This window comes from Cheilinus undulatus, linkage group 14 (assembly GCF_018320785.1).
Source record: "Cheilinus undulatus linkage group 14, ASM1832078v1, whole genome shotgun sequence".
Lineage (NCBI taxonomy): Eukaryota > Metazoa > Chordata > Actinopteri > Labriformes > Labridae > Cheilinus > Cheilinus undulatus.
The window spans coordinates 17,646,635-17,658,998 of record NC_054878.1 but is presented as its reverse complement, the minus strand read 5'-3'; the positions used below and the strand labels follow the sequence as shown (position 1 = coordinate 17,658,998).

Sequence of the window (12,364 nt, the reverse complement as noted above, 5' to 3'; positions counted from 1 at the left end):
AGAAATGGCTTTGTAACTCTTTCAAGGCTGATTGATGTCAATCACTTTGTTTCTCATCTGTTCTTGAATTTCTTCAGATGGCGCCATGATGTTATGCTTTTTGAGATCTTTCAGCCTACTTCACTTTGTCAGACAGGTCTTATTTCAGGGGTTTCTGGATTCAACAGCTCTGGTAGACATCAGGCCTGGGTGTGTCAAGTGAAACTGAACCTAGCTTTCCAAAAAATATGGTTAATCCCTGCTAATTGATGATTTAACAAGGGGTACAATTACTTTTTCATATAGGGCCTGGTAGATTTGGATGGCTTTTTTTGTCTTAATAAATGAAATCAATTAAAAACAGCATTTTTACTTAGGTTGTGTTTGTCCAATATCAAAATTTATTTGGTTACATTTCTGAAAAAATGAAGGGTTACATGTATGCAATGTTTGTATGAAGGACTTCCACAGACAGACATCCATCAGCATGTAGATGAGTCTGCCTAGTCAACCAGCCATCAGATAATGGACGGGTTTAGAGCTTCCTGTGAAATTGGGCCAGTGATGATTTTAGTGAGCCAGTGGGAGCGCTTCTAGATCAACCCTCTCTCTCTCTCTCTAATCCCCCTCTTCATCTCTCTCTACTATTACTGGCTCTGCCTTCACACGTCTCTCGTACTCTTACACTGTCTCACCCACTAACACAAATTCAGCTGTGCATTTCCTTCGACTGTTCGTCTGTGTGTGGAGGATCTCCTGCATGAACTGCAAATGGGTTTCACAAACACTTATCAAGGCTGAATTCCTCTCTCCCATAGGGTGAAAAATAATCATATTTTTGCCAGAAATAGTCCCTTCCACAAGTCTACTGAGAGCCTCTGCAGATCTGCTCATCTGTGTCTTCCTTTGTCTTCAATCTATCAGTCTGGTGAGCAGTAGAAAAATGGGAGTGAAGATGAACCTCCTTGAATGCAATGAACTATTTATGAAGCCTTATTGCTTTCTTTAAAAGGTCAGTCTGTACAGATGCATAATGCCAAGATTTCAGATTTCTGCATGGAGCATCAGAATCTCTAAACACAGACTGATTTATTGAAATTGTACAACAGAACAATGAGTTGCACAGGCCAAACATAACTATCTATAACTGTGTTATAGATACCTGATAGGCCATGTTCCTCCACCTGTTCTCCATCAAATTGAATCCAAGTGCATCATCCTTTTCATCTACTGTTTTCATCATTCCCTAGGCTCCCTTTATTCTGTACCACATAAAAGGACATTATGTGCCAAAGAAAAGTTATTGGTGCCTTAGTTACCTTGCTAAGTTTGTATCTTAACTTCTGGCAGCAACAACTAAAGTCTCTTTGTCCTCTTTCCTGCAGACAGAGCAGTCTTATCTAGATCCTTACAGTAGACACTGTTGGTGTAGTGGAGTTATGTGTTTGTTGTCACTGAGGTAGCGTCTGAGGTTTTAGTTACCTCCTGTGATGCAGGAATCAGATAGGAAAGGATGTGAGGTAACAGTAAAGTGTTTGTTTGGACTTTGATTTGTTTGTTAGTCTTCTGTAGCCTGTCTTTTGACCTCAGCTCAAGATTTGTTGAATAATGTTAAAGTTAAAATACACAATCTTTCTGTATGGATTATCACAGAGCAATAAATTCGTGCCATGACTTGACCAACAAAGATAACGACAGCAACACCTTATCTATTATCACACTGACATGATGACATTGGAAGCAAAAGAAGTTGGGCTGTATCAGTGATGCTCAGCTGGTCTAGCCTCAGGGCCTACCACCACCTCGTTAATAAGAGTTCATGATCCAAATATCTGTGGTGGAAAAAAGTCTAAAATGTATTTAATGAAAAATGTTTGACCTTGTCTTGAACAAAACATTGAATGAGGAGACAGGAAAAAAGAGATGGGTTTAAAAGCACATAGTTACAGAAGATTTGGAAGGACATACATGCACACATTGCAGGTGGTTGTTTCTAAAAGATCTCAGTAAATCAACATGTTATAGGAAAATAAAGTCAAATTATTTTTTTAAAGAGTAAAATAAGATGTTTGGATATATGTCCACATCAGGCTTCTGTACATCATAGACTTTTCTGCTACATTTACTCAGGCACACAATCACAACCCCCCTGAGAACAATTCTGCAACCCACTTTTGAGTCCCAGCCCACCAGCTGAAAATCACTGGGCTGGATGAGAGGATAAAGGAAACTGTTAACATACTGTATTTTGATGAATGATATACTAGCTTGATACTTCAGCAACCTGTTGATTAACATCAGTTACTTACCAGGATACTGAAACCAAGCATATAGCGTTAGTTCAGGCAAGCCATTCTGCCCTGCAGCCACACCTGCACCTAGGGCTGGACGATTATGGCAAAAATAATAATCACGATTATTTTGATTGATATTGAAATCACAATTAATAAACACAATTATTCATTGATTTCAAAATTGTAATATATATTGAACCACAACTTAAAAGAACAATCAAAATAAAATAAAATAATAAAATGATAAAAATATATTTAATAATTGTAATAAAAAACAATAAATAAAAATAAATATCCAATCTACATGCACAAAAAAATGTTTTTGCTGTCATTTTTCACCGTACTTGATTTTAAAGTAGAGTGTGGTCAGTTGTGTTGACACTGATGATTTGTTTGACTTCAGAGCTGCAAATGCAGATATGATCTTCTGTGAACGGGGCTCTCCTCAGAAACATGACATTTTCAATGGTACAGGCACTACTTGAACTCATAATTGTATCTTAAGGTTTTTTTTAACCTGCTTGTTTTTCCCTGTTTAAAGGCCAGAGGGATGAGAACAGTTGAACGCAGTGTTGAGATGTTGAATTCCGGGAGCAGAACTCTAAAGCTTGCAGATAACCAGATACAAATGTGATATACCCACATAGTACTTCTACAACAGTCAAAGCGGTGTGGAGAGTGTCCTTTTATTATTTAACTCAAGTTGCTGAGCAGAGAGAAGTTAGTGTTCTGTGTTTATGGAAAGCAAAACATAATTTGCAAAGTCTTGTGCTAAAGTACATGTTTAACATGTGAGAGAAGACCAGCAGCAGGATGTCAATGAGGAGACAGTAGTAGAGCAAAACCCACCCTGTAGGATGCAAGGAGGATCAGTCAGAGCAGCTTGTTTCTAGGAATTGTTCAAATTAAATGTTGAAATGACTGCATTTAAAGCACATGGTTTAGTTCAGAGTCTTAAAATGCTTTATTTCCTTCTACCCTTTGCCATTCTCTGCATTTAGTCTTTTTATGAGTTGTGTGGTGGGTACAAACATTAGCATACACATTTCTATTTATGGCAAACTGTGGTAAAGTAAAAATGAGACTCCATATCTTTATTTCTGTTGATGTTTCAGACATTACTTCTCTATTTTTTCTCCCCCAATGAGGAAAAACAGAGGATGGTGGTTGAGTGTTTGTGCATTATTCATGATGTTTGTAAAGTGGTTGGCCATAAATCCATTTCCTCTCCCCTCACAGCAGAGCTGCTGTTCACAACCTCCAGGTTTCCAATGAAATTGTTCCTTACAAATTAGTTTCATTAAGTGTTCAATCATCTGTAATGACAGAGTGGAGCTGCTTCAATAACTGTCCTCCTCATGTGCTGTTAACTGTATCAGACTGAATGATACAGTATGCACTATCTCACCTGTTCAATGTGTATTTCCAATACATAAAGAGTGTTTCTCCATTAGATTTTTCTTTGTAAAACTGTGAATGTGTCAGACTGCATAATGCAGTAGTGAATTATTAGGACTTGGCTTACTCTTTTATATTTGTATGAAACCAAAAAAGGTTTTGCAGCAAAATAAATTCAAGCCAAAGTCAGTAATGGACTCCAGGCTTTCACTGCTTTAGTGTCCAGTGTTTGTTCAAAAGCACTTTTTAAAATGGCACATGTAAAATCATAGGGAGACTGTTGGTGATGATTTTTGCAAGCAGACTGGAGGCTGTGGGGGAAATTGAAATAAAAAAAAACTGTCATTGCACTGAGTTGAAATTTCTGCTGCGAGTTTTGCTTTCAAAAACAGCTTTATATTTCATTGTCAAAAACAGTCCCCCTCTCTCTGTCTCTTCTTTTCTTTTTGTCTCTTTAGATAATAAATACGCCCCTGCAGTGAGTCTAAACGGTTTGATATTCATCCTGGGAGGAGCCTACGCTCGAGCCACCACCATCTATGACCCAGACAAAGGAAACATCAAGGCTGGTCCCAACATGAATCACTCTAGACAGTTCTGCAGGTAAGACGCTGGTAACAGAGCACTGTGAAAGTTTATGTTGACTATTTGGAAAATTAAAGCACAAGTAAAAGTGCCTTAAATCCTGCTTTCTTTCTTATAGGAAGCAGGCAGCATCTCCAGAATATGAAAGAACTGTAGTTGTATAAACTGGATGTCGTAGTAACTTTTTCTAAATAGATTTCTTACCTCAGTTAACATGTTCATCATAAATAAATGGTATCCATCATTAGTTTCAAGTTTTCTTTTATAGATAAATGATGGTTATTCTTAAAGCAGTGATCCATTTTGAAATAAATCCAGGATAATTTAGAGTGTGGCTCCTTGTGATTCATAAGTTTCATCGCTTTGTTGGTCTCTGCCTGAAAACTGCAAATTGAATTGACATTTGTGTTTTTGTTTTGTTTGACAGAGTTAGAAGAAAATAGTATTTACTGGAAAAAAACTAAGTCCACTAACTTTTTACAATTTGTGGACACATAATGGCTCCTAAAGGAGATAAATAATATTATCAACAGTGGAATCACATCCTAATATCCAACTCAACTCAAATCACTGAGGTGTGAAGTTTGCAGAGAAATGAACCCACTGCTTTTGAGGCCCAAGCAGAAAGAAGCAAATACATTTGGAAAGTGATCACAGACACTGATCTTATGTGTGGAATGAGCAAATAAATCACACTGTCAGTTATTGATAAGCAGCAGCATACACCAGGCAGCTGTTCTGCTACATTTAACAAAGTTTTAAACTAGAGAGGAAGACAGCACAGTGATGCAAACCCATCAGAAACAGCACTATGGTTGGATGAAGTCTAGCAGGGTCATCATGCAGGAGAGCTGATATTCTCTCTTCACTGAGTCTAGCTCTCTGCAGGCCTAGACCTCCCCTCTGTTTATCAGGAAGAGCAGCTCCAGGCTTTGACCTGCACAGTCTTTTTTAGATGCATCGAGTTTTCTCTCTGAGTAGATTTAGGCTGTGTGTAATAATCATTGTCAGTCCTAGCAGTGAGGTCAATTGGTTGCAATAGGTTTGCATGAAAATGCATGTAAACACAGATTGTTCCAAACCCTGACATGAGCCAAAATCAGCTTGCAGCCAAGGTTTTATTCTCTCCTTTTACAAACTCCTCTTTCTGTTGTGCACATTTGTTATATATTTTTCACCAGTTTCCTCTCAGGCCATGAAAGGGGAAGATAAACCAGTATGTGTGTTGTTTTTGTTTTGCCTATATAACAAAGTAACCTTGTTGAGAATATGCTGGAATGATATCAGACTAGCTCAGTGTGGCCCTGTTATGACAACCAGCATGTTTTCTACAGCCTGGCTTTCAGATCACAAAAACTGACATTTTTGCTACTGTGAGTCATACTTATATCAAAGCCTTAGAAGCTCTTTTACTTGCTTTTACTTTCCTTATTGTCCTGAAATAGAATTGCTTCCAACAGTTTCTGCTATTAAGGAGATTTAACCCTTCAGAATTGTTTTATTATTAGTCACACTCAAGCTGCAAGCCCAAAAATACCCTTTTCATATGGTGGATGTAAAAAGATGTCATACTTTAATATTTTATTCTGCTTTCATTGAGATTTTTTTTCACCTACATAATTATTGATATCAAATATTCATTAATTATTGAAGATTTTAATCCTTTGAATGCCATTTTTTTGTCCTGATGACATGTTTTTCAATAAATTAAAAAATCAATTATTTTCAATATACTTCATGCAAAGTAAATTTTTTGTGTTTAATTATTACATCCTTGGATATGTCAATGATTAACAGCAACATTGATTTTTATACATTATTATTTTTGTGCAGTCACATAAACTCCCTCTCAAGCTGCAAAGTGCAAAAAAAAATGTGCTTTTCATACTGTAGCTATAAAAATTGTATAAGTTTTTTTGTTAATTCTGCTGTCACTTGGGCTGTGTTTTTTTCACTTACAAATGATCTAACTATTGAGATCAAATATTCATTAGTATTAAAGATCTTGACCCTTTGAATGCCAATTTTTTGTCAATGTGCGCAACCTCCCTGTAGGGTTAATCTGCAGGATCTTTATCCGTGGATTTGAGACCTCTGCAGCTCTGTGTGTTTCCACCAGTCAGAGTCTTAATTAAGTCTTGTGGACATTTTAAAGGATATCACTGAAATATATTTGTCTTGCCATGCAGCGCTGTGATCCTCGATGGTAAGATCTTCACCACAGGAGGCATCGTGAGCAGTGAAGGACCTGCTCTCGGCAACATGGAGACCTTTGACCCCAACACCAACACATGGACGCTTCTGCAGTCCCTGCCCTGTCCGCTCTTCAGACATGGCTGCGTGGTCATCAAGAAGTACATTCAGAGCAGCTGAGAGTGGCTGGGACTCGATCAGACTGGGTTCAGTGCCAAAAACCTGCTGAGTTCTGGTTGAAGGACAATGTTTGACAGCTGCTTTGGGTTGAGGTTGGTCGGTCTGTGACCTGTAGACTTGACGCCAGCATCCATCCAGCCCTTTTCCTGTCCCAGCCTTCAAAGATCCCTGTGCAGAATGTACTCATGCTCAGCTACTCAGCCATGTTAGGAGTAAATGCCTAAGTTTTGGTTCTGTTTTTACCATGGTCACAGTTCATCATCCATCTAACAGGCACAGGGACTGTCCAAGTAAACTCCTTTTTTTTATTGAAGTTGTTGTTGATTCTTTGTTCCTTTCTGTAAACTCACCACCTCCATATTTCTACACTCTGATGAATCGCAGTGAAGGCCATGCAGGATGAGATTTTGTCCCTGTAAGAGAAACATGCTCTACAGCGGAAGGTTTCAGTCTTAAATCTGTGTATGAATAGTTTTCAGAAAAGAAATCAAGTCAAGGAAAGGTTTTTATATTCTTATTGCTGAACTTGAAGAATCTCTTCTTGCTTACTTGTCAGGAAGTGGAATTCCCACAGTTATAGTGAATTTAAAAATTATTTTAAAAGCACATTTTGAACTCTGTGTATGTAACTGAGTTCAGTGTTGGTGTTATTTTCCTTTATGTAATTCCAAGCAGGCTGAGGTATCGGTGACGTGTTTTTCTTTCTTTTCAATCACTCTGTTTCTCTAAACAGCAGAGATGACATTTAGATAAAAATGGAATTCCTTAAAATCCAAGTTGGGACAGATCCTCCAGGAAAAAGCACAATAACCATCTGTTACATGCAACTTGTCTGCTGAGTCATGTTTAACTTATTTTATCTGCTTCCTTCAATCTCACTGGTTGTTTTATGCTGTTATTTATTGTGACCCACAGAATGAGTTGGGTTTGTATCCTGTAAATACTTGGAGTAAATATGTATATTTTAAAACCTTAAGAAAGCTCTGTATGAATGTTTTTGAAACCTGAAGAAAATTTTTTATAAAAGTTTTTGGAAAAAAAAAAAAACATTTAAAAGGGGTTTGTCTGTAAATCTTTACTCAACAGCATAACAGTTACCACTGAAAGCAAATACAACTATCAGAACATTGAACTGTATGACTGGTTTGTTTTTTTCTATGCTTCACATACAAAGCATTTTGTTTTGTAAAGTTCCTTATTATTCAAGTCTGAAAAAATAAGAAAAACACCTCAAAAATTTTCACCTTCCATTCAAGATTATCTCAGCAGTTTTTTTAAGAAATTCATCAAATGTAAACTTTGAAATATAGCACATTAAATCACAGACAGATGTGTTAAATACAACAACAGTTCAGATAAAACTAGTCGTCTAAAAGATAAGCGAGCTGCTTTTGCCAGCCTTTTCTTTCCCCTGCTGCAAACATCACTCCAAGTGCAACAGACAGAAGACAGCCAGAAGGGGTCAATGGTGATAAACCAACATTTTAAAAGATATCAGTTTTTATTATGATTCTGAAATATGTGGCACTAGATTTGTCTCCACTGACAGAGGAGGCATCCTGAGTATCTCCTCAGTTTTGCATGTCTTTATGGTCCCAGGCTTGTGCCCTTTTCTCTCCATCCAGCAAAACCTGAGTGTATCTGTGCTCTTTAATTTCAGTAAAACCTGGAACTTCCCCTTTAAATGGCAATTCAGCATAACAATTTCAGATTGTTACCTGTCATCTAAAGTTAAAATCAAATTATTTCATTTGTAATATTTAATAAGTTTGAATATCTCAGAAAGGATAATTAGATACTTCAAAGAAATTTCCTTTAGAAATATTAGTTGTTAGTGGAGTGTTTACTGAGCTAGAGTGTTTTTTGTCAGATCTCTAAGCTGTTAGATGTTTGCAGTAGAAAATTCTTTCTGATTTATTTCAAAGAAATCCCTTTCCAAATATCTTTTAATCACTGTATTTAATATGTCTTCCTCCGCAGAGCGCTCTTGAATTTTTAGGCCTCATTGAAATCAAACCTGAATGCCACATTCATGCCAACCTGCGTTTGAAGCACAACAGCATTGAATTAAAATGGTACTAAAGATGAATGACACTTGAAGAGACTGCCTGTTCATCTGAAGATCTAGACATGATGAAAAACACTCTTATTTGGTCTGAATGAAGGTTGAAGGTCTGATGCTGCTCTGCTTGGTATTATAACTGCTATTCAAAGTCTTTTAATAACATTTTATCCCTGTCAACACTATCAACAGACAAGCTTTAATCTTTAGGTCAGAGTGATATGAAAAACAAAGCTGATGTGGAATTGAATGAGAATTAAAGATTCTTTCACGGAAGATTCCTTTAAAGCTTCAGCTCATCAGGTCATGACACGATGATGCTTTTAACACGTCTTTGTTTGCTGCGTCTTGCTCTACACCAGTGGATCAAATTAAACTCTTTACACCTCTGATCCTGAGTCTTTCTGCCTGAAGCCCTCTCACCTCTTCCTCCCTGAAACACAGGAGACAGTCTAACAAGCCTCTGCACCTACACGCGACTATAAAAGGTCAAAGGAAGTTTGAACTTTAGATCTCTAATCAGAGTAATGTAGCGTCATTTGCTGCACACAGTTTAAATGTAATCAGTTTCTTCTTTTCAAATTATATCTATTTGTGACAAAGATGCATAATTGGTTTTAAGTCTGCTTTTCCCAGGTTAAACCAAGAGGAAACAGTGCTCTCTGTGTTTGTGTTGCTGATGAGAGCAGACAACATTTTTCCCTTAAACTCCTGAGGCCTGAGTTTTTGTTCATAATGCATTTTTTGGTTTCTCCCACTTATTTGGATCAGTAGGACCTGATAAGTCTAAAAGCTTTGCCTTGTACAAAAACAGGAAGTAGTTTTTACAAAATACTTAAATCCACATAAGTGCTGACAGACAACAAAAACTTGTTAAGCCCAAACATGGACAAAATTTCTAATTAAAGTTCTGAACTTTCTGGATATTTTCCATTCTAAAATACAAACAAATTCCCTAAAATTTCAAATGAATTATCTAAACTTTCTTTGCAAATTCTTAAATATATTTTTAAAGTACACCCAAAAAAGGTACCCCAATTTTTAAAAATTATTTTCAGTAGGATTACTGATGAAGCCTTAACATCCCAGTAAAACATTTCCATAAAATTGCATGTAAATTTTCAAGCAACCCCCCCCCCAAAAAAAAAAATCTTATTATATTAACAGAAATGTTCTCTTCCCAAATTTCATGACAATGATTCCTCTATACAGCCAAACAAATTGAAAATGAAAAAAAGAAAAATATAAAAAATATAAAAGGACACTCCTCCAATTGAAAGTCAAATTCCCAGAAATGTATAAAAATATCTCAAACATTTTCAATGAAAATACAAAAAAAAAAAAAAATGCAAAGCAAATGCCATCCCAATAATTCTTTTCAAAAAAAAAATACAATGTTCTATTTTTGCCCAAATTGACATGACAGTGCCTAAAAATTTCTAAATAAATTCCACCAAGCATCCAAACAAATTTCAGTGAAAAGGAAAATAAAAATCAATCAACTTTGCCCCAAAACTCGAGACGAAACTTTTAAAAGCATATAGACACATCCCTAAAATTTCCATGAAAATACTTAAAAATTTCCAAGCAATTTCCCTATGATATCCAAAATATTCACTAAAATTTCTAAGAAAATTTGTGAAATTTTCCTGGCAGATTCTCCTCATATTTCAAGCAAATTACTTAAACATCAGTGGACATTCTGCAGAGGTGGAAAAAGTACACAACTATTATTCTCCAGTAAAGAACAGTTACTCAGGTTTACATTTAATTAAATAAAAGTAAAAGGATTTAATTGAAAGTTTACTTTAAGCACTCAGTACTGAGTAGCTATTGAGGATTTGTACAGTAGAATCTGATCTTTCTTCATTGGTAAGAACAACAAGAGAATAAATCTCCAAGCAGGTTGTTCAGATAAAGTTGAATCTTCATAATAAAGTAAAATACAGGGCAAAATTAACAGTGTTAATCAAACTCGTTAAAAAGTTTGATCTAACACTTTTCAAGTGTTTATGTTGGTACACACTAGATAAAGTTAAACTTCACCTCTGAGAGTGAAAATATGACAGAGCTGCAGTAACTATAACAAATCTGTGGTAAGGAAGGTCTCCAACAAGAACAAAGCAGAGAGTACTGATTTTAAAATGTACTCAAACAAGTACAACTTCCTAAAGAATTTACTAAATTACAGTCATTTGAGTAAATGTAATTAGTTACTTTCCACCCCCAACATTCAATTATCTCAAACCTTCTTGTTGCAAACATTATTACTACATTGTAGAAAAGCCAAAATGTGATGGTCCCCTATGTACACTCAGGGTCTGAGGAGGATTTCAACCCACAGACCACACACAAAGATGAAAGCTTGAGCTGCAGTAAACTCTGAGCTGCAGACTGCTGTCTGAGATGGTTGTGTGGTATTTTGGTTCTAAATTGTTATTGAACGCTTTGAGAGCTTGACAAGAAAGCCAGGTGCTCCATTAGAGTTTTGTGTGCGTGCTATGAAAAGCTTTACATGACAGCAAATGTCCAGATCTATGGTCACGAAGCCAGTGAAAATATGAAATGACCTGCAGGGCAGACTTTCAGCAAACGCACAAATAAGCAGAGAAATAACCAGTGATGATGGGTTAATGGGACCAGCTGCATGCAGAGCTCAGGTTAAAGGTGGGAAGCTACAAAAGCTGAGACACAGAAAATGAAACATTTGGTGCAATATAAAGTCCCGTTTGGACATCAAAACATAGCAGACATGCTGTGTACAGAGCAGAGTCCCTCTGGCTTTAACCTGAAGCAGGGGGCAGTCTGTGTCCTGAAAGGTCAGCTCCTCTATATGAGGGAGACATGCTGAACCCAGAAGAGGTCGAGGAGAGGAAAGGGACAAATGTAGGGGCACGCTCCATTACATTCTCCTGTAAAACATAGACGCTCAAATGAGGTATGCTTCAGCAGCCACACAGACTCAACCCTGTGTTTGTGCGTCCTTAAATCTCTTGGGAGGAACAAGGAGATGACCTGCTGTTGAGGCGTAATGTGTGCAAACAAAACACGTGCCAACTAGCTGACATTTCTGCTCTGCAAACACCAATTTAGGCTGGCAGGATAAAATGAGCCCAGACACAAGTCCTCCCTTTCTCCAGCATCCAGCAGCAGCAGGCCTGTGGACAGGCGGCACCACCTGGCTGACTGCTCGCTCCCCCTCTTCCTCTACATTTTCCTCTTTCTGACATCCTGACAGCCAGCTCTGGCTACCAGGATGCTGCCAGTCCTGACCAGCCGTCTGCACTGACATGTACGGAAGCACAGGTTGACCAGATTGGATTCTGGGTAAATATTCTGCAGCATTTTCAGGAGAGTTTAACAATGGAAATTTGTCTCTATGACGAGGAGCTTTGTGCTAGCTCTACAAGTTGTAAGGCGCTGATAATGTACATTTGTGCATTCTTGTTAGTATAAACTACTGAATTCAAGTAGTAGAATTAAATTTGGTTTCAAGTAAAGTCAACTTAAAGTGAACCAGTAACATCTATGGACTGGGCTGCTGGGTTGCTGATACACACCTGTAGGTGGCAGTAACCAGGTCGAAGCAGCACTCAAGCAAGCAGGAAAAGAAAGAGAAAAATTCAACTGAATTATGGAAAACAATATTTCAATGATTTCAACTTTCGTGCAA

The 12,364-nt window shown here is 37.2% G+C and overlaps 1 protein-coding gene across 3 annotated transcripts in view; it reads left to right on the top strand.

The window, feature by feature from the left end:
- Positions 1-7,755, top strand: part of LOC121521696 (kelch-like protein 29) — a 146,991-nt gene extending 139,236 nt beyond the window's left edge. For 2 of the 3 annotated variants that reach the window (XM_041805839.1, XM_041805838.1), the window contains 2 exons: positions 4,130-4,274; positions 6,446-7,755. In XM_041805839.1, coding sequence (XP_041661773.1) covers positions 4,130-4,274; positions 6,446-6,629 — 329 coding nt within the window. In that variant the 3' untranslated portion in view covers positions 6,630-7,755. Of the gene's footprint in view, positions 1-4,129; positions 4,275-4,374; positions 4,661-6,445 lie in introns of those variants that run through there. The other variant, XM_041805840.1, reaches the window with a different exon arrangement.
- Positions 7,756-12,364: the final 4,609 nt, after the last annotated feature.